Below are 22,888 nucleotides of genomic sequence, written 5' to 3' on the forward strand. Positions count from 1 at the left end.
CGCACAACTCTGAGCCTCAGTGTTCAGCATCTGTAAAATGGGGCTGAAAGCACCTGCCACCTAGGTTGCTAGGTGGCCCCAGGGAGACGGAGGCTACTGGGGCATATTGTTATGGCCTTCCTTCAGCAGTTGTGCCAGGCATTGTTCTAGGCCCCCAAAATACAGCGGCAAACAGGATAAAATCCCTACCCTCCGGAGTTTACATTCCAGGGAGGGGAAAGGAACCTGATAAACAATATGTCGGGGGTGGTGAATGCCTGTGGGGATGGGAGGAGTCATGTGACAGCCACAGGGTCTGGGCTTTGTTTTAATCAGTGCTAGGCCCTTGGTGCCCCCAAGAATGCCTGGCACATAGTTGGTGTTCCATAAAATGTATTAAACAAAACAGGGGACAGCACAGAAGCTGATTTAGATACAACGGCCTGAGAAGGCCGCCTGAAGGGATCCATAGACCTCCTGCGTGGTTGGAGGGAGGGCGTGACAGGACCAGGGGGAGATGTCCTGACTCTGACTAGGTCTGGGATCACCCCAAGACCTTAACACCGCTCCCCTCCAAAGGGAGAGAGACCCCAGTGGCCTCTGAAGCCAGACCCGTCTATAGTCCCAGAAGCCGTATTAAAGACGTTTAGCGCCCAGTGCGCTTCAGAAAGGACGCTGACCTTGAATAACCCACAGCAGGACCCCAGAGCCCCTGCCCTGCCAGCCTTTCACCTCCCAGGGGCCCGACTATGTCACTGCAGGTAGGGGCACCTGGGGGAAAGGCTGAGGCATCAGGGAAGGACTTGGGGTGGGCTCGGAATCGTGGCTCTTTAAATCTCTTTGGAAGCATTTCAATATTTTAACAGCCGGGATAGCCCAGCCCTCTCGTTATTCTGTGGTATCTGGAGCTGGCCTCCGGAGTCACAAATAGCCCTGGCTTGACCTTTGCAGATGCGTGAGTCTTTTCCACCTGAGGGGGCTGAGCTTCAGCCCCGGATGCCTCTCTTCGCCCAGGGGGCCACCAGAGCCTCCATCTGGTGGCCCCACTGGGTACGAGCCCCGGGAGCAAGGGCGGCAGCAGCGTGCTGAGGTCAGCGCAGCCATGAAAGGTCTCCTGCCCCGTCCCCAAGCGCCACCCCACGGTGTGCCAAGCCCTTCCTCCTCACCATGCGCATATCTAGGGAGGCAAACGGCTAGCCCAACCCATCTGTTTCTTTACACACATTTGTAGCCAGTTTGGAAACGTGATTTATAAATACTGCTTTTGCAGCCAGGGATTGACACTGACGTGTGTCGGGCCAGATGGAAGCGTGGGGCGCTGGGCGCGGATCCCGCCCAGAAGGTGGCAGGAGGGTCCGGGCCAGCCAGCGGTGCGTCCCGCTGACACCGACCACTGCCTGGGAGGGCGGCTCAGGGGACGGGTTCAGGGATGATGCCCAAGGATCCCCTCTTATGGGGCGAAGGAGTGGCAGGGACCAAAGCTCTCACAACATATGGCTGCCTGGCCGAAGACAGAACCCTGGGAACAAATACTGCTCTCCTCTGGGCCTGCTTGGAAATTTGAGGCTGAGCCTGATCCAGCCACTCATTTGTCAAGTCTAATTCTCTGTCCCTCCTCTACCGCTATTATTTCACACCTAAAACACACAATAGCTTCCCAGCCGGGCTTCTGCATCCACCGTGGTATTTTGCGTCGTGAGAGGCTCCCTTGTCTAGAACATACGTGCAGCAAGGGCAGGGACCATGTCTGTCCTGCTCGTCACTGTATCCTCAGGGGCTAGAATAGTCCTGACGCGCAGAGGGTACTCCATCAGCATCCGCCATCGAGTGAATGAATGCCGTGTCACCAGGCCACTTCTCTGCTTACAACCCACCAATCCATGGCCTCCCATTGCTTCTGAGTGAATACTCCAAGTCCCGACCGTGCCCTCTGCTACTCTCCATGATGGGCCCCGCCTCCCCCTCCAGCCTCATCTTGACTCCCCTGGGCCATCACCCGCATCCCTCCAGCCAGGAGGAAGTGCTTCCGGCTCCTTGGGTGTGTCATGTGTCCTGCAACCTCAGAGCCTGCGCGTGGGCTCCTTCCTCTCCTTTGCCTCTTCGTTCGGGGCTCAGCGATAATATCGCTGCTTCCAAGGTCTTCCGAGAAGACCCCCTGACCTTCCAGACCAGGTAGCGTCCTCTGTGAGGTGCTCTTCCTACACTTTCCCTCTTTAGCCCCCGCCATGGCTTGTAATTATAGGCTAAATGTGGGGTCTGTTTGTTAATGCTCATCTCTCATATGAGAATATAAACTCAGACCCAGCATTATTGGTTTAGCTCTCATTGTTTTCCCCCAGTGACTAGCACAGTGCCTAGCACATGGGGGGGACCCCCCAAAAATCAGAATTATCTTCTGGAGGGCAGGCCCCCTAGTACTGCAGGCCTCCCCGCTAGGTGAGTGTTCTAAGAACCCATCTGGATCAGTGCATCAGCTGGTGTTGTCGTGAGAGGCTGCGTTCGGCTTCAGTGAATTTTTTTTTTTGAAGACTCAACGCGTTTGCCCATTTCACGATGGGCGATTTACAAGTGCACTTGCCCACACTGCGCTGAACGGTCAGCAGTTTTTGACCAAAAACAGCATGACCTCCATGTCCCACCCTTCCCATTCACCCAACCTCACCCCAAGCAACATTTCTTTGTTCCCCTGGATAAAAGAAGTCCTCAAAGGGAATTGTTTTTGCCCACGTGGAGGAGGTGAGACAAAAACGGCAGAAGCACTAAAAGGCATCAAAACCAATCAGTTCAAAACCGTTTTGAGCCGTGGGAAAAGTCTCGATAGGTGTACTGCATCCAATGGAGAGTACTTTGAAGGTGACTGAAGTTTAAAGAATGTAAGAATAAATACACATTTTTTATAAATAAATTCTGGGGGTTTTGGGGGTCCGCCCTCATAGTAGTTACTCAGTAAAGATTTATTGGATGGATAGGTGAAAGATGGAGGACGGATGGATGATTTGGGGTGGATAGAAGAGGGAGCCATGCCAACAATTCACTGAATAAATTCACGTAAGTCACCAACTTCCACATATATGAAGTGGGGACAACGTCATGACTCTGGTTGTAAGGATGGAGCGTGACTGTGTATTTAAGGCACCCACACAGCCCTGGATGCATAGGAAGCACGCGGCACATGCAAAGGAGCCCCACGCCATTCCTTCCGTTCCCCGTCTCGCTCTGGAGCCTCCTTTCTTCCCCAGGGGAAGGCAGATGATGTTCTCACAGCTGGGGTTGACTCGGCCTTTGCCGGGAGGGCCAGAGTTCAAGCCAGAGCTCGGGGAGCTAACCCAGGACCACACACGTTGCCCCAAAAGTTGTGGTTCATTCGAGCATCGTTCTTCAGGCCTGGCTCTGTGCCAGGGAAGAGACGGGCTCACGGCTAACGCAACGCAATGTGACAAGGGCTGGGACAGAAGTGTGCATGACACCGGCACAGAGCAGGGAGAGGGGAGCCATAAATCCTGCCTTCCCGGGGAAGCGGAGAAAGGAGGCCACAGAAAGGAGGTGACATTTAGCTGGAGCATGACGGATGAGGGACTGGCCCAGGCAAGGAAGTGGAGAAGGTGTTCCCAATAGCAGGAGCTCTGGGCATTAAGGACGGTGCAGCGCCAGGACATCGGGGCGGGGCCTGCGAAAAAGAACAACCAGCACTTACTGTGAATTTTTATGTGCTGGGAACTATTCTGAGGGTTATGCATGAATTTTACCATTTAATCCTCACACCTACGTGATTCTATTTTCCTCGGTTACAGATTAGGAAACTGATGTCCGGAGAAGCTGCGTTTCCCAAGCTAGTAAATTGTCAACTTGGCATTATTTTTAACGTTTTTATGGAAATTGGCAGATGGGTGTCAAAGTGGATAGAATGGCATTACGAGCCCTCGTGCGTTTATCACGTGAGCTTCCGCCCGTGACCGATCTTGTTTTCGCTGGGCCTGTCTCATCCACTTCCTAGATGTGCTCAAGGTCACAGACAGCCTTGAAAAGGGGCTCTTTTTCTTGCCATGTGCCCTTTTGGGGAAGGCCAGGACTAGGGCCCTGACTTGGGGGCTGCAGAGAAGAGGCCGGGTTAACTGGGTACCGCAAAGCTGGGAAAGAGCCCCTGGCTGCCCAGCTCAGAGGTCAGCGAGACCAGCTGCAAGACCCCGAGGGCAGGGGGAAGGGCTCGGGAAGGCAGGGCCCCGTCATGTGCAGTTGGCTGTGAAGAGTGGGGACGGGAGCTGGCTGGGCCCTGAGTGCTTCTCTACAACCGTGATGGCAGCCATCAAAATGACCGAGGCTCAGGGATGGCCCGGCCCGTACAAGAGAGGTAGGTGTAGGGGTGGCAGTGAGGCCAGGGCAAGCGGGCACCACTTGCCACGTAAGCCCTTGTTCCAAGACCAGACACCCAACCCCCAAGTCTCTCCTGACATTCCTAACCACAGGCTCCAGCAGGGCAGTGAGTGTGGGTGTTAGTTCACCGTCCTATCTGGCCCTGTGTGTTTTAAAAAAGGAAAGAGGTGGGTGCAGAAACCTTGGCATGAGGGGGTCCCCTCGTCAGGCCCCGGGGGCCATGCCCCAGCCCCCCAGGCTTAGTCTTTCAGACTCTTGATGAAAAGCTTCTTCTGCCAAAGGCAGGTGCTGGGCTAGCATCCCCAGTCTTTTCTGATGACCCAGGACTTGTCAAGGCTCAGCAAGCCACGACCCCAGGGCCACCGGTCCCCAGGGTCAGATGCACTGGGTGGCTGGGGTGGAATCTGGAACACAAAGAGGTTGTTGAGACAAATGGCAAAAAGAAAAAAAAAAGACATAGCCAGGGACAGGACATTGGCCTAGCTGGGGACGGAACCTCAGAATAGCTTGAATAAGAAAATAGCATCTTCAGACAGCGGGGAGTATCCTAGGACAGCTAAGGACAGAGCTGTGGGCCGCGTGGCTGGAATCGGGCAGCTGCCGGTGGAAGTCGGAGACAGCTGCTGAGGGAGTTTGGGGAGACCGGGGAACAGGCCCATAGGTCCGCTGGGAGGCTGTGGCTCGGGGCACAGGGATGCCGATCCCAAGGCAGAAATGGGAGGTGGCTGGGACAGAGGAAAGGGGCCCCGGACCCCCAATCACACGCCCCTCCCTTTTTCTGGAGCAGACAACACAGCCGCGGTGCACACGCAGCACCTGGGCTTCAACCGGCAGGAGCAGGACGTGTTCTTGCTGCCCATCCTGGTGGTGGACAGCGGGCCGCCTGCGCTGAGCAGCACGGGCACCCTTACCATCCGCGTCTGCGGCTGCGACAGCTCCGGCGCCATCCAGTCCTGCAACACCACGGCCTTCGTCATGGCCGCCTCTCTCAGCCCCGGCGCCCTCATCGCCCTCCTGGTCTGCGTCCTCATTCTGGTTGGTGAGTCCACGGAGAGCCAGCCCCTCCTCGACTGGCCCCCTCCCGGGGCCCTGGGTTTCCTTCCCTAGCTGCCCCCATGGGGCCTCGGTGTCCCTCTCCGTACAAGGAAGGGCTGGCCTGGGTAAGCTCCCAGCCCTAGCATGCAGCTCCCGTGCAAAGTCTCCTAAGCATGGAGCAGCCCCCGCAACCAGCTCCAGACGGCGCCAACCCCCACCTGAGGCAGTCACGCTGCCCCACCCCCTGCAGAGCCCAGACTCTCCCTAATGTTTTAAAACCAAGCATATTTTTAAAAATTCTCCCATGCCTATTGTCCCGTCTGATTCTCCACATCAGACTGGTCGTAAAGGGCTCTTGCCAACCTCACAACCTCAGCCAGGTGTGCCGTCCCCGTGCTTCCGAGTGGGGAGGCTGAGGCTCGGAGAGGCAAAGCGGCTTGCACAGGGGCCCGAAATCAGGTCTTCACACCCCGTGTTCCCTGCTCCTGCACCTCGCCTGCTATGAGTCTGCACTGGGGGCGGAACCTGGGAGCAGCTGGGGCAAAATCTTAAGAATTTGGGGGCTGATTAAATGTGCCCCCAGTGAAGAAGTCAAGTTCCAGGAGCGAAACTGAATTCGAGTGGCCGTCATGCCACCCCTCCCCCTGGTGACACACGGACTTCGTCTCGGTCTTGACTACAAGACTTCACAGAATAGCCCGAACGGGAGGAACTCCGGGGAGGGCCGTGTCGCAGTCCTGGCTTCGCTCCGTTCCCTGGGAGATGTTAGCGCCGCCCCCCACCCCCCTGCTCATTGCCTACCATTGCCCAGCCCCCTGGGGACCTGCTTGGCCAAGGTGCACCTCCTCAGGTCCCTGCAGAGGCCCTGGGCAGACTCCTCCTTGCTGGGAGGCCCCGCCCCCACCTTTCTCCCCTCCCAGCCCGAGGCTCAGAAACCCTTTTTCCAGAGGGTGCACTTTACAGCGGTTTCATTTTCCGAGGCAGTGCAAACAAATTTCTGCCTAATTGCCCACAAACGAAGAAAGTGCACATCAGTGCTCTAAAGGTGACGGGCGGAATCGCTGATCAGGCCTGGCACATCTGTCGCCTACCGCCTGCGCTCCCTACCATCTGCTCTCACGGGCATCCCCTCCGCAGCTCCCCGCCTCCAGCTCCCAAGGCCATTCATCCATCTTCCCCACTTCCCTCCTGACACCTTCCCCCCCTCTGGACCTAACCTTGGCCCCCACCCCTTCCCTGTCACGAGCCACCTTGTTAGGCCGCGAGCCAGCACCCTGCCCCATGGCCCCAGCAGCTGGCTCTGGCCACTGGCCCTGCCGGAGCTGCGTGGAGCAACAAGAAGAATCCAGGGCCTGGCACAGTACCCAGCATAGTACCCAGCTGGCATAGTACCCAGCACATCTGCCCATTCACCCACCCACCTATCCACTGATTTCTCCCCTTCATTCATCAGTTCCTTATTTATCCATCCAGCGAGTCCCCCCTTTCCACTAAACTGTGCTAGGCCCTGGACTCATCAGTGAACGAAAGAGACTAAAAGCCCCTAGTGCTTGGAGTATCGGGGTTGCCATAACTGAGATGGAGGAGACTGGGGGTTGTAAGGGGAGGTTGTAAGGGAGGTTGTAAAGATTATTAGCTCCAACTTGGACATGATGAACAGGAGACCCTCTTGGTCAACCCAGAACACTTGTTGAGTAGGAAAGTGGACGAACCATCTAGATTTCAGGGGAGAAGTCCAGGCTGGAGGTTGCTGTAGGGGAGCTGTCAGCCTCTGCACGGAGCTCAAAGGTATGAGAATGAAGGAGAGCATCAGGCAAGGGATAGTGGATGGAGGTTCAAGGACCACGACCTGGGACGTCTGATGTTCAGGAGCTGGAGAGGAGAGGAGAAGCCTGCTTAGATGACCGGGTGATCGGAGAGGTGGGAGGAGGCAGAGATGCAGGGTGCTGGAAGGCCAGTGAAGGACGCCAAGAAGGATGATTCATTCATTCGCTCCCCCAGGCTTCCGTCCGACTCTTCATTGAGCCGTTCACTCGACAAGCATGCGTCACATGCTTACCGCACGCCAGGCCCTAGAGGGCAGTGGAGGGTGTGTGCTTTGGGGGGGAGGGGACCAGCACCTTAACACAGCAGGGCCTGAGGTGTGATGGAGCAGTGGCTCTCAAACCTATGGGGCGGGACCTGAGAATTCACATTTCTGACAAGGTCCCAGGAGATGCTTGATGTAGCTGGTCCAGGGACGAGGGTTTGAGAACCAGGGTGGTAGAGAACGGAGCCCCTCACCAAGGGAGCTTGGAGGTGATGGCGCTGAACCTGGCCTGGAACTCTCCTAGAAGAAGTCCTGTGGGAGACGTCTTGACCTGAGACGTCTTGACCAAGGACTGAGAGGGTGCTCAGGACTGCTGGAGTGGACAGAGGAAGGCGAGGGTGGCAAGAAGGTCAGGGTCATATCTCACCCCTCCAGCCCTCAGCTGCTCCCTTCAAGCTCCCAGCACCTATGGCCCTCAGGGGTGTATCTCTTCAACAAGTTAAGGATGAAGACCTCAGAGATTGGGTTCAGCCCTCAACACCCATGAAATCTCTGAACACTGCCCTCTGCACCCCTGCTGACGGGGATGATCTGGCCCCAATTTGCGCACCTTCCAAGATGGAGAGCTCACTACCTCTCCAGATAGCCATCTTAGGCTGGGCGGACTCACTGCTGGTGGAGTGGGGGGACGGGGTATACTTGGCCCTCACTCACCCCATTCTGTCTCCCACGCAGTGCTGGTGCTGCTCATCCTCACCCTCAGGCGCCACCACAAGAGCCACCTGAGCTCCGACGAGGACGAGGACATGCGGGACAATGTCATCAAATACAACGACGAAGGCGGCGGCGAGCAGGACACCGAGGCCTATGACATGTCAGCGCTGCGGAGCCTCTACGACTTCGGCGAGCTCAAGGGCGGCGAAGGGGGCGGTGGCGGAGGCCCTGGCGGGGGTGTGGGCACGCCCCCGCCCCCGCCGTCCCGCCTGCCCTCCGAGCGCCACTCACTCCCCCAGGGGCCACCGAGCCCCGAGCCACACTTCTCTGTGTTCAGGGACTTCATCAGCCGCAAGGTGGCGTTGGCGGACGGGGACCTGTCGGTGCCGCCCTACGACGCCTTCCAGACCTACGCCTTCGAGGGCGCGGACTCGCCGGCTGCCTCGCTCAGCTCGCTGCACAGCGGCTCCTCGAGCTCCGAGCAGGATTTCGCCTATCTCAGCAGCTGGGGCCCGCGCTTCCGGCCCCTGGCCGCGCTCTACGCCGGCCACCGCGCAGACGACGAGGCGCAGGCCTCCTAGCCTCACGCCCTGCCAGCGGGCAAGGCCGCTCGCCCCACTCAGGACCCTACTGGGCCCGAGGACAAAGAATCTCCCGTGCTCACCCTCTTCCCCAACCCTCCTACCTTCTTCCCAGGGCAGCCAGAAGGGAGGGGGACTTGTTGGGGGAGAATTCCCCAAAGCCCCCGCAAGGGGGGGTTGAGGCTTTCGGCCCAGAGGTGCAGGAATGATGACCAACGTCATTAAAACAGCAGCGAGACCAGGTACTGCGTGGATCTGGGGTTAGAAAGGGAAATTTGGTGTCGTCGCTGGGCGGAGAAGGGGGAAACCCTGGGGGAACACGCCGCAAGGTGCCACCCCCGAGGCCCCCCCGGCGGAGTTCAGAGGAAAGAAGGTCTGTTCATTTACTAAGCGCCTACTGTGTGCTGGGATACTGTAGAGAGACAATCTTAGTCATCGCAGAAACTATGGGGTGGGGCCCTGCAGGTAACAGACGGAGAAAGCCAGCCAGAGAGGTGGCTGTGACCTGTCCAAGGACACCCAGTCAGTGACCTCCCTTCTGTGGGCCTCAGTTTCCTCAGCTGTCAGATGAGGATGATAACAGAACCTACCTGGAAGAGTTGTGGGGGTAAAAAGGGTCCCCAGTTCAAGGGGTTAAGACAGTGCCTGGCACATAGTAGGTGTTCAATAAATGTTAGCCTTTGATACTATTACTTTCTTTGTCGTTATTAGAAGGATCGCGTGTCTGCCCCCCAGGTCTGAGCTCTCTGCCTTGACCCCATTGCCCTTTTTCCAATGTCTCCAAGGGAGGAAGAAATGGTCTCAATTGTGGCCCTGCTCCTGTCCTGACCGGGGACTAGGGACGTTCCCAGGGACCACAGAGCCTTCCGGAACCTCTGGCAACACCGGGATAGGTCACGTGGCAGGAGCACCAAGAGAGACAAGCTGGACACCCCAAGACTTGGATCAGGTGGGAGGGTTGGCAGAAAGTGGAGAGCTGGGAAGCCACTGAGCGCAGTGGGGGCCTTATCTGCCTGGCCCTGGCACCCGTCAGCCTCCCCACTCGGGGACCCCAAGTTGAGAGCCCCAGGGGCTACATCAGTTCCAAGCCTCCAACCCTAAAACCATTTGATTATAAGCTATAGGTTATTCGTCTCCCCACCCCAGGCCCAAATGATTCATTCTCTCCACATGGGTCTGCAGTAAATTCCAGCTCCTGCTGGCGGGGCATCCTGCAGCGAGGCCCTCAGCTACTGAAGCCTCAGTTTCCTCATCTGTAGAATGAGGCTGATGACGGTCCCCCCGTAAGGACTTGTGCAGAGGCTTAAAGGAGATGATGAATGTTAGACTCTAATCTCAGTGCCTTCTCGACACATTGAAAGTGGTCAATAAGTAGTCATTCGCCTTATTTTTCAGCATTCCGGGCAACGTTCATTCATTCCCTCCACATTTGCCTGGGCCCACGGTGACAGAGCCGGAGACGGCCATTCTGTCCTCAGCGCCTTGATCGTATTTCATCTAAATTAAATGCTGTCAGCTCCAGTTCCCAGGTGAGGAAACGGAGGCTCAGAGAGTAGTAAGCCACCTAAGTCACGCAGATCAGAAGTCATTCCTGCCTTCCAGTAACTCAAGGCCCCACTGGGAGAGGTGAGGAGGCAGGGGGCAGAGGTAGCCAGTAATAGTGCATCTAGTAAGAGTGGTAATGGAATTAACAGAACAAGGTCCTGGAAACACTGAAGAAAGAGTAAATAATTCCTGGAGTGCTTCCCAGAGGAGGTGACTCCAACTGGATCTCGAAGAACGAGTATGAGATGTATGAGATGGCCGAGCGAGCAAAAGCATGCCCAGCAGAGAGAAGCATGTCCACACAGGCTGGGGGTGGCTGACAGGTGAGACTCATGCGGTGGCTTCAGGAACAGGGGCTGATCCAGGGGCTGGATCACAGGGTGGAGGGATGGTGAGTTGTGAGGCTGGGAAGGCTGGTTGGAGGGGGCTTGGGGAAAGAGGCCACGCCAAGAAAACATTGGTGCTTCGGTCAAGTTTAACATGTCTCCCTAAAGTCCTCAGAGGGACGATGGTAGGGGTGTGAGATTTGTGTGGCAGGCCCAAGTCAGGGGACATTAGGACCTCGACTCATGTAGGACCCTTAACTCATGGTTTCCGTAGCTCACCCTACAGATGGGCGTGGTAACTCGGGGACTGGGGGGGGGGGGCGATACAGGAGCCCCTCTCCCACCGCGTGTGCCCAGCCCTCACATACAGAATCCCAGCCACAGTGTGGAGGCTGGTTACGGCCATAGCAAAGGCAGAAATTGAGACCTGCAGGAATAAAGCGACTGGCATCTGTGGGACAGAGCTGGGACCCCTGATTCCAAGTCTGTTCCTTCCACATGTGTCTGCGCCTTGACAGACTCTGACCCAGCCAAAAAGGAGGTTACAGGCAGGTTACGTGTCCAGAGGGACGTATAAATACGGAGCCACAGAACACCTGAGCACCTTGTCCAAATCCCGCACACGGGCAATGACCTTCTCAAGGCCACACTGGATTAAAGATCTTGCCAGAAATAGAGAACATTATTCATCCAGATTCATCGTCTGAGCCTCTGGCTCTACCATTTACCAGCTGTGGGCTTTAGACAAGTGGCTTTGGACCCTCTCTCTGTCTTTGTTTCCTTATCCATGAAATGCACACGTTCAGAACACCTCCGCAGGGCTGTGCTGGGGATAAAATGCAATCATAACCGCGGACACGTACTGGGCATTTCCCATGTGCCAGGCACTGCTGTAAGCACTTCACACGAGTTACTCATTTAACCCTCCACCAACCTAATGAGGGGACCCTCATTTTAAAGGTGAGGAGACTGAGGCACACAGAGATTGAGTACCTTGCCCAAGATCGAACAGCTAATAAGTGGAGATGCCAAGATTTAACTAGGGTCCTCCTCGCTCCCCCCTCCCCCGAACCTACGCCATCAGCAGCACACACAGTGTCTGGCCCACGGTAAGCACTGAACACGTGGCCCGGGCGTGTGTCCAGCCAGTGTCACTGTGTCCTGCGAGAGCTTGCTCCTCCTCTCACTGCCACACCCCACAGCCTGCGGGAGTCCTCAAGGCTCTCTGTGTCTTCTGCTAATTCCAGGGTAGGACGTGGAGGGAAAGATATCGCTGCTCCTGTCCCCTTTGCTTCCAGCTCCTGCACAGGCCATCTCCGCTGCGCCCTCACCAACCCGCAGTGAAATCCAGTGAGACCAGCCCCTTTGCTGGGTTCCACGAGTGGTCACTGATGCCAAGCATTTTGTGAGCTCTGTCTACTTTCCTGATGGTTTGGGGTCCCAGAGAAGGGTCTTGTGGAGGACAGAGCCTTTGGCCATCTGTCTGGCTGGTTCCCATCGAATTCCCCCACGAGCGCCAAATCCTCTCCCGGTGCTATGCGGAGAGCACGGCCACCCCTGCTCCCGGCTCTAACCGGACACGCTGAACTCCACCAAGGAGCTCTGAGGACACAGATCCTCCCACCGAACCATGTCTGCCCTCCTTACAAGGCGTCTGGGAAGATGAAAAGAAAACAACTTCCATCACCACCATCATCACGGGACAAAAGAGTACCCAGGGCCATGAGCAAGAATTAATGTAAAATTGGCCAAAAGTTTAGAACCAGTGATGCTAACGACAACCACGTGAAGGTAACGACGGCAATGGTGCGGGCAGCACACTGGCCCGGGGCTTGCTGCACGCCAGGCGCTGCTGTAGGCACGGCGCGCAGTTGTCGCTCCATAGGTGACGCCGTGGCGAGTGAGTGGGCTTGTGTTCACTCTGGTTAGTGCCTCACATGCGCTGCCTTGTTTGATTTAAGCAGGCAGACCACTAGCCCTACTTCATGAGTGAGGGACCCGGCGCTCCAGATGAGGAGGACTCACTCACCGGCATCGAGTTCGTGAGGGCCAGGACAGCCCCCATGAGGCTGCACGGCACCAGGACGCCTGGTCTCCTGGGTGGAGTTTCTGCGCGAGTGTGGGGAGGAGAGAGAAGCAGTTGGTGAGACGGGAGGCACTCCCGACAGATGGCAGCGCCGAGGAGCAAGGTGGAGGTGGGACTCAGGACCCCGTCCGAGCACGGGTCTGCGTGTCCGCTGTGTCCCCACATACATGTGTCTGTGCGTGGCCGTGGGCATGCAGCAGGGGGGTGGGCAGCCAGTGTGGAGCACACGGGTCAAGAGCTGACCCCTACTTCCTGGTGCACGCAGCTGAGAGAGCCGCTGCGGTCACAGGGGGCGGCCAAGCGCCTGCATCCATCAGCCAGCCGTCACTGCGGCCCACCCCCAGGTCAGGAATCAGCAGCGCCACTCACCTCCTGCCAGCAAGCGCTCTCGGGCCAGCTCTGGCCCTGGCCATTGAGCCTTTGGAAAATGTAACCCTGTCAGCCCTCGCTGGGAGGCAAGAGGGGCCACGCTTCAGTGCGTGCACACGTGTTCCTTCAGACACGTTCCCGCCTCGTGCGCAGCGCGGACACAGGCATGCTCAGGGCCGTGCACCCGGGCACATCCCTGCAGGCCTGTAGGTGTACACGCTTGTACACAAAGCATATACATGCCTTCCACAGGCATGCTCTCTTACATGCATGTGCACGTGGGCCCACCGATATGTTTCCATGAGCCAACACATTCTCCATCCAGGCACGCACATGTGAGCATATGTGTGTCCCAGACGCTCCCAAACAGGCACATAGTACATGTGTGCGTGTGTCCGCTCAGATGTGCTTGTGCACATGAACTCACAGCTCCATGCACACACACACTCACGCGTGCACAGGAAAGCATGTGTAGCATCAGGAACAGTCAGTGACAAGCTTTGATTTCAGGTCTGTGGTGCCCATGGATGCGTTTGACATGTCAGCACGTGCAAGGTCTGTCTGTACATAAGAGACATGATGACTTAGGAGGATCTGGACAAACAGGCATCTCCAAGCATTCAGATCTGGCACACACGTGAATGACATACACCCCGTGCATCTGCCCATCTGTGTGTGTACGTCCGCTTCCACACCTAACCACCTCTGTCCACACACACCTTCGGGCAGGCCCCCCGTGGTTCACCCACAGCCATGTCACACGTGCCTCACTCCACACACAAGCATGCACTCCAACAGGCACGTGCCCCTGAAGCTCATATCCCACGTGTGTGCATGGTCAGAGCTCCGACATGGGGCGCACACACAGCCCCCGGGGTGCAGCCTGCCCCAGCCCCAGACTGTCAGGTGTGCTGGGGACAGCAGGAGTGGTGCCCATACGCAGAAATCGCCACTCACGCAGAATTGCATCTGCAGCAAACTTCTCATTTGCTGTGCAAATGATGATTAAATGTTATTGTGCAAGAGAAAATGGCAAGGAAGATTCATTAGCTTTATTGTCAGGAAGGACTCCATGGGCTCCAGCTCCCCCACCCCAAGGCTGGCTTAACCCTCTGTGTGCTGGGTGCGCCGCGCTCAGATGCGGGCTGTGGAGAAGGAAGCTGGGGGGAGACAGATCCCAGTGCTGGGCCACGTGAGCTCGCCCAGGCGTAGCGAGCACTGGGGAAGGAGTCAGGTGTCCAGATGGCCACTCCCCCCTTGCCCCTCGTTTGCTGTGCAGGCTTGGACTTGTCGTTTCATTCATCAGATGATCTCTCGCCCCTACCATATCACAGGAATACAGAGGCCACGGTCCCTCCCGGATGCATGGGGCTTTTCAGACGGACAAGGGCATTCCAGGCTGCCAGAACAACTTAAGCAAAGGCTTGAAGGCTCGGGGACACAGTAGCAGTGCAGGGTCTGTCCAGGAAACACGGGGCCTGGACAGGTCAGTTGGGAGACAGGTTGTCAAGGGCCCAGGAAGCCCTTCCAAAGAACTTGGACCTTTTCCCAAGGAAATAAGGAACTGTGGAAGGTATGTGAATAGGGCTGACAGATAAAATACAGCGTGCCCGGTTAAATTGGAATTTCAGATAAATAACGAATGCTTGTTTTAGCATTAGTACCTCCTAAATATTGCCCAGACAGACTTATACGGAAACACATGGTCATTATTTATCTGAAATGCACATTTAACTGGGAATCCTGTATTTTTCCTTGTCACATCTGGCAACGTTATGTATGGATTTGCATTTTAGAAAGATCGTGCTAGCTATGGGCCCAGGGTGGGTTAGAGAGTGAGAGGAGGGGGAGACACCAGCAAAGAGATAAGTAATTCCTATTCTCACCCTCTTTTGGGATCAGAGAACCCCAAATTTTAGCAGGGCACATGACCAGCTATTACAAAGACCACACTCCCAACCTCTACCACAACTATGTACTACCTGAATGGAGTCCCATCCAGTATAATCTAAGCAGAATTGCCATGTGGCTGCTTCTTGGACATTTCCTTAAAGGATCATTGACCCATGTCTTTTGCCTCTTTTTCTGCTCCTTTCTCTTTTCTGCTGGTTGAATACAGCTGAGATGGCTGGAGCTCAAGCAGCCACCTTGGACCATGAAGGCAAAGGCGGCACCCACTTGGTTCCTTTCAATCTCATCAAGCCACCTTATCAGCCCTGAACTGCCCACATTCATACTTGGTTTACAAAAGAGCGAAATAAACTTTCAACGGTTGAAATCACTGTTATTTTGGTTTTCTATCCCAAGCAGCCATGCCTAATTCTAAACTGATAGGAGACACTGACACAGGAATCTCAGAGAGAGAGAGAGAGATGTCAGGCTTAACCCAGGCCAGCAACAGTGGATTTGAGAAATATTTAAGAGGAAGCCCTAGCGAGAGTCAGCAAGTGACTGGATATGGGGATGGCAGGCAGAGAATGTCAAAGGCTTTCAGACTTGAGTGACAAGGACAGTGAAGGCGGTAACGAGCCAGGAAACCCAGGAGACACCTCAAATCTGGGATCATGGGAAGTCAGTTTGATTTGGGCCATGGTGACTTGGAGAGGCCTGCCAGCCACGCGCCCAAGACAGGGAAATTCGGGACTGGGGGGCTCAAGATGTCTTTGCTGGTCACCCTCATCGACGGGGTAGCTGAAGTCATAAGGGCAAGGGAGGCCGGAGGAGGGGTAGCCTGATGGGATCCGAGAGTCAGGGATGAACGCCGGCCGAGGAAATTTCGGGAGCCGCTGGAGGGGGAGAGCCCCCAGGACCTCCGTTTCTGCAGCTGTACAAGGAGGGCAGGGGGGCGGGTCGACCTTGCCGATCCTTGCAGTCTCTTCCTGATCTAACTTTCAAGAATTCTGAGGTATGCTCGTAGACCACTTATTTCTCCTCCCTGTGATTCAGTTTCCCTTTTGAAAATGGGGCTAAAAATAGCACCTACCTCAATGGGGTTGTTTGCCGGGCAAAGTGACCCAGACTAGCTCGTCGCTCAGAGGCGGCGCAGAGTGAGAGCAAAGTAAGCGACAGCCACCAGGTCATGGAGGCGGGGACTTGGCAGTGGTGCAGGAGGGGTGGGGTGAATCCTCTTCCCTAGTCCAAGCCCAGAAAGAGGCTGCAAGCCTGGGGTCCCTCACCGAGACCTTCAGTGGGCACCTGCTGCATGCAGAACACAGTCAGATGGGGAGAGGAAAAAACAGGGGGAAATGTGCTTACTCTTGAAATGGTGATAAAGCCCAGGCTTGCCAGGAGAGTTTGGAGGAAGTTAAGATTCAGGGGCAGGAGAGGGGCCGGAGTGGCCGCCCCCCCGCCCCCCCCCACCCGGCGCAGCGAAGACGCAGCAGCCCGCTGATCGCAGCCCAGGCATCCATGAAATGGGCCTCCTGGGAGCAGGGGGAGCTGCAGCGCACCACCCCTCCGCGCTCGCCGCACCAGTGTGCTCCGGCTGCCGCAACAAAGCCCCGGGAGCTGGGTGGTTTAAGCAACGGAAATTTATTATCTCACAGTCCTGGAGACTAGAATTCTGAAAGTCAGGCGTCCACGGGGCTGGCTCTTCTCCCTGTGTCTCTTCGCGCCGTCTTCCCTTTGGGCATCCGTCTCTCTGTCTGAACTTCCCCCGTCCAGGACCCAGTCACAGTGGGTCAGGGGCCCACCCAGCTCCAGTGCACACTCGTCTTCACTGCTGACGTCCGCGACAACCCTATCTCCACACAAGGTCTCATTCTGAAGTAGTGCGGGCTCGGGCTTTGGCGTGAAGTTTAGGAGGACACAGTTCAGCCGGCAACATCCCCCGCTTCAATCCCGGCACCCGCTGTCACCCCAGACCCCTCGCCAGGTTCCCTTCCTGGGGCGGCTTGAGTCCTCCCGCCCGCGGGTGGGAGCTTGCACGTCTGAGGGGGAAGGCCTTGGGACCCACGTCCCCAGCTGGGGTGGGGTGAGGATGGGCATAGTTTCCTCCATGCCCACTGATTCACTCAGACCCTCACTGATAGCCTCACACATGCGTGCGCATGCGGGCACACACACACACACACACACACACACACACTCTATTCAGAGAAAAACCCGGCGACCCAGCCATACACATGAAGGCCCACGCACAAAGACACATGCATACACATACATGCTCACAGCCATGAAGACACACACGGACACAGACCACCACTCAACTCACACACATTCCCCAGACGCACAGACACGTGCTGGTATGCCCACACAGGCACCAGGACGACCACGTCAGTGGGCACCCAGAGACACGTCTGTAATCCCACCGTCACACGAGATGCTGCGGCTCTGCCCCTGTGCATTGCCATAGGCCCACATCGCTCAAAGCAAAGACACAAAACACAGGGACACAAGCACTCCCGCGCACACACCCGGATGGACGCACGGGGCCCTCTGCAGACCCAGGCTTCCCAGCCCTGTCGTGGTTGGCAGATCCTGGCAGGCGCACACCATCCCCCTGGCCTCACAGCTCACCGCTCCCTCCCTGGTAATTAGAGGCAATTCAATCCCCATCCCGCCCAGCCAATCACAGGCTCCACGGAACAGGCAGCCATCAAAACCTCCCCACCGGGAGGGCAGCGAGGCAGAGCCCCCCTTCCCACGCTGGTGTCCCCTTCCGCTTCTGTCATTGAGATGGGACGTACAAACCTAGACACACAGACACACACGCACGCGCTCAAGTCCTGAGACTGCACACGCACACACAATCACATGTACACAGAACCCACACAATTGCACGTGCACACACAACCACACACAGAGGCACAGGAACGCACAGTGTACAAGGCACGGTATCTACACAGATGTGCACAGTCTCACGGTCAGTTACTGCAAATGCGTGCACATCATTCCACGAGTTCCACCAAAGTGTGTGAACACACGGACATGCGGTGACACGTGGAGATGGAGGACACAAACACTGCCACGCACAGGCCTCAGCCTGTGCTCAGCAAGCACCCTTCCAGGGTGTCCGAGCCATGCACACCTGCACCCGGTCGCAACGGGGAGGTTACAGGCACAGAAACGTGAGAGCAGGTGTACCCCTGCGCGCACACACACAAAACACACAGGACCCCTCGCTGGCCCACTGTGCGTCCCCACGGAGGCCCATGGACCCCTCCCACTGAACCCAGAGATGACCCCGTCCGCTCCCCAGCTAGGGCCATTTCCCAGGAGAGGGGGTGCCGAGGCCCCACCTGTCAACCTCCTGCGTGTGGCTCTATCACGGCCGGTGCGCTGACATTCAGAGCCTGGCACCGAGATGGTCGCATTTAGCTGTAATGTACCACAGATTGCACTGACATTTGGAAAATATTCCACCCCGGGACCCATTCAACTTCAAACTTTTTCCTGGAATAGGAGAGAAATGGCAGAGAGAAGGCGGCGAGGGCCTGAAATGTTCTGAAAAGGGGCTGTTTCCCAGCCCAGCCCTGCCAGTGCTGAGCTCTCCAGATTCTCCTCCCAGAGACCCCGGGGGCGCTGGCTGCCGCATGGCATCTACCTGGGGGCAGGAGACTGGGAGGAGGAATGGGAGTCTCCAAGGCACAAAGTTTCAGACCTGGAACTTTGTCATCACAGAGGACCTGCCGGGGGTCCCCTCATCATGTCTGGGCCCAGGTGAAAGCCACCTGCTGCTACCAGATCACCTACCAAGCACCAGGCCCTGTCTTAAGCATGTTGCATACATGACCTCATTTGCAATGGTAACAATTTTATGAGGTAGGAACAGTTATCATGACCATTTGAATGATGAGGGACCCGAAGCTCAGAGAGGTAAAGTGACTTGCCCAAGGTCACACAGCCAGGCCAGGCTGGAGCTGAGATTTGAACGCAAGTCTGTCTGGCTCCAGAACCTGCCCTTTTCCCACCTGCACGTGGTGAACTTGTAAAGTGTGTCGTGGAGTCAGGTAGATGCTAAACCCTCCCCGGGCCTCCCACTGGCTTTGCCTTTCTCTTCTTTCCCTTCTCCTCCTCTTCCTCTCCCTGGCTTCCTTCCTCTCCTCTCCCCTCCCCTTCTCTCCGCCTCCCCAAGCAGAACCAATGTTCCCAGAACGATGGCACAGTCTGGGACGGCTTCCTGGAAGGGAGGAGGAGGCCTGGGCTGCACCTGGGAGCTCGGAGTGGATGGGTAAGACGGCATCCGCAGAACCAATGTGCAAGCCTCGCAGCAAAGCCTCTGGTAGCTCCCGCGTTTCAATGAATCGAGTGCTTGGACCCTTCCTACGTGACAGCTGCAGAGAGCCAGGGCTTGGATGGGGGACACTTGCCCCGGGTGGCCCTGCCCTCTCTGAGGTCGTGCCCAGACTGGGGTCTCGGCAACGCAGCCAACCAGGCAAACTAGCAGCAGCCAGAGATGTGCCCACCCATTCTCCAGAGGGGAGCCCCGCAGAGGCCCCTGCTTATCTGAACGAGGCAGTGCGGTGGGAAAAGGCAGGGAAAGAGATACTTTGAAAGCAGCGTGGGAATGACATGGTCCCAGCTCATCCAAAAAATGATAGGAGAGGTAGGAAGGCGGTGTGGTTCTCTGATGAACTAATTAATCTCCTTAAATACCTTGGAGTCCAACTTCCCAAAAGGCAAAAGAAAGTTAGGTTATTCTGACTACGTTATTCTACTCTAAATGGTTCCTGAGTTTCTCAGGGTGGCAATCAACTCTCTCTCTCTCTCAATTCTCAGTAATTGTAAAGAAAAAGAAAAAAGAAAAGAAGGGTTGTTTTTTTTTTGTGGAAAATGACATTCTAGCCACAGAGAGAATCCTGGACCAATTGGCCTCCGTCTGGGGAGCCAGCCCTGTCGGGGGGCGTGGGCAGGACAGCCACCATCACATCATGTTCTGGGCTGCAGGGGCATCCCGAGGTCTGTCTGCCTGCAGGAGCTTGAACTGATTGGGAAAAGGGAGACTGAGTGGGGAGGGTGAGCTGAGATCTTCAGCAAAAGCAAAGAATGATCCCTCCCAGGGCCCCTCACTGGTGCCATCGAGAGCAACACGACGCTCAGCACCAGCACCCTGCGGACCGCGGCCGTGCTCATCAGCGATAAGTCGGGCACCACCGTCCGAGCTCATCACCAGTGACCTTGCAGGTCCGTCACCCGTACTCTCCGGATAGCCTCAGGGCCCTCCCCCGGCGCCCTGGGCCGGCACCCTTATCGATGCCCCTTGAGCGCAGGGACTGTGTCCTCTTCGGTCATCACTGTATCCCTCCTAGCCATGGGGCCTGGTACTTAAAAGGGACTCAGGACACATCTTGTGAGTAGATGAAGAATTGGGCCAACGTTCATGAGAAGGATACACCAGCCTACCACCCTATCGTCAGGCCCTTACCCAGTGCCTGGCCGAGGAGAGCGCCCATACGATCCGTTGGGTAGATGAGCGAGCGAGTGGGTGGGTGGATGGACGGGTGGGCGGGTGGATGCGTACGTGCGTGATGAATATATAGAGGGAAGAAAGGTTGACTTCAGAAGCACAGTTCGTGCCCTTTGTAATTCCAGGCAATCTGCCTCCAAGTCCGGAGTCCAGCGCAATGCAATCATCCCGAGAAACAAGAGAAGCCCGTCTGCTCGCCCACCCCCCGCAGCTCTGGGTCCCCCGCGGGCCTGATGGCCCCACCTGATTCTCTCCTGCGAAGTGGAGACGGGGCCAGGGCTGGGGGTGGGCAGAGTCAGGGAGCGCCTCTCTCCTCCTGGCCCTGCTTTCCCCCTCCCACTCTCCAACCCAAATACAATTTTCCAGAATGTCCCCAGGACCTGGAGGGAAAGCTCATTCCCTGTGATCTGCCCATAAAACTGTCAGGAGCTGCCTGCCGTTTGGGGAGCCAGCTGCCATCGGCTCAGCCCGGCAGCAGGGTGGGCCGGGAGGCGGGCCAAGGTAGAAGGGCATGGGCTGTGGGAGTCAGCTTTCTGCAGACCCAGCCGTGACCTCAGGCAGTGCAGAACACCCCCTACCTCCCAGAGGGCTGCCCAGAACAGGGGGAGTGCTCAGTCTACCTACCACTTATTCCACACCAGCTGCCTGCTGCTCACTGCCCTGAACCACCTAGTCTTTGCCCTCAGCACAACCCGTCAGTCGGGTCCGTCACGGAAGAGCCCCACTTTATGGTCATGGAAACAGAGGCTCAGCGAGATGAGGGACGTTGCCTAATGTCACATTGCGGGGATGTGGCAGAGTCACCACCCAGGCCAATCCGACTCCAGGGCCTGGCCCCCATGGATGGCAGCTGGCCACCTCCAAACCCAGGCCACCCAAAGCCACCAAGGTCAGCATTGCCACTCAGCAGCTAGGGATGAGAAGAGCTTCAGGGCAGGCGGGAATGTTGACATGACAACTGGAGTAACCTCCCTCTCGACGGTACCTAACCTCTGACCTCTGCCAGTCACCTGGCTGTTTCCAAGATGCCCCAGCCCCACAGAATTTATATCTCAAGTCAGAAAAGGCGCTGGAACCTGTCTGGGGAGCCTGCCAGCCCATGCACACCTCCATGTGAATTGGGAAGAGTGAGGTCTTCGCCCTGGCCGGTGTGTCTCGGTTGTTGGAGCGTCATCCCGAAACAGAAAGGTTGCAGGTTCGATTCTCGGTCAGGGCGCAGAGCTGGATTGCGGGTTTGATCCCTGACCTGGGCGCAGACGGGAGGCAACCTATCAGTGCTTCCGTCTCTCGCCGATGGTTCTCTCTCTCTCTAAAAGTAATGAAAAACTGTCCTCAGGTGAGGGTTTAAAAAAAACTGATGCGTTCATCCCGGCGAGAGCCAGACAGCCGTGTGCCGTGGCCAGCCTGCACTGCCGCGCACGGCAGCCCTCCCCTCGTGTGAGATGATTCTGCTCTTCAGTCACACAGCCTTGGGACTTCGGGGCTAGAAATATTATTGAGCCGACACATGTTTTCCCAGTGTCAGCCATTTAAATAACATATTCGTGACTTCTGCTGTGCCCAAGTACCACCTGGGCTATTATTTACTGAGTGTTTTTCTTCCAATAATCCCATCTTTATACTTAATTTTATTTTGAAAGCAAAACTTACATCAGCACGTTAGGTGGAAAAACAGCAACAGAGGACATCGATGGTGACACGAGTAGAAACACACTCAGGAAAAAGAAAATGTAGCCCTAACTGGTGTGGCGCAGTGAATTGATCACCTCGTGCAAACCAAAAGGTCGCTGGTTCGATTCCCAGTCAGGCCACATGCCTGGGCTGCAGGCCAGGTCAGAGGCCAGGTCCTCGGTTTAGGGAGATTGATCCATCTCTCGTATATCAATGTTTCTCTTTCTCCCTCCCTTCCCCTCTCTCTAAAAATAAATAAAATAAAATCTTTTTTAAAAAGAAAAGAAAAAGTGTATTAATGTATGTTCTGATAACCTTGCCTGCTGAAGGCTTCAGCCTGCGTCTTGTACCATTTTCAGAGGAAGATTACTAAGTATGAGAGAAATATTTATTAAGGCTCACTAGCACCAGGCTGCTGTGGCTCAGTGGATAGAGCACTGGCCTCTAAACCAAAGGGTTGCCGGTTCAATTCCCAGTCAGGGCACATGCTTGGGTTGTGGGCCAGGTCCCCAGTAGGGGGCACATGAGAGGCAACCACATGCTGATGTTTCTCTCCCTCTCTGTCTCCCTCCCTCCCCTCTCTAAAATAAATAAATAAAATCTTAAAATAAAAAAAAAAACAAGGACGGATCTATGCCCATCCCTGTGAAGTTAATCGCGAGGATTAAAGAGTTGATCTCCACAAAGCACTCAATACTTATTACAGAATAAGCCCTCAGCACAGTCCTCACTGTTACAGAGAACAACACTGACAACTCAGGGCGGGGCACCGCT

General features: G+C 56.2%; 1 protein-coding gene across 1 annotated transcript in view; it reads left to right on the plus strand.

Moving 5' to 3' along the window:
• The window catches only part of CDH22 (cadherin 22), a 69,709-nt gene extending 60,343 nt beyond the window's left edge, over positions 1-9,366 (plus strand). Inside the window, exons 10-11 of the mRNA XM_045833213.1 lie at positions 5,138-5,389; positions 8,150-9,366. Coding sequence (XP_045689169.1) covers positions 5,138-5,389; positions 8,150-8,709 — 812 coding nt within the window. The 3' untranslated portion in view covers positions 8,710-9,366. The remainder of the gene's footprint in view (positions 1-5,137; positions 5,390-8,149) is intronic.
• The last annotated feature ends 13,522 nt before the right edge of the window (positions 9,367-22,888 follow it).

This window comes from Phyllostomus hastatus, unplaced genomic scaffold (genome assembly GCF_019186645.2).
Source record: "Phyllostomus hastatus isolate PE091 unplaced genomic scaffold, TTU_PhHast_1.1 phas_contig_17, whole genome shotgun sequence".
NCBI lineage: Eukaryota > Metazoa > Chordata > Mammalia > Chiroptera > Phyllostomidae > Phyllostomus > Phyllostomus hastatus.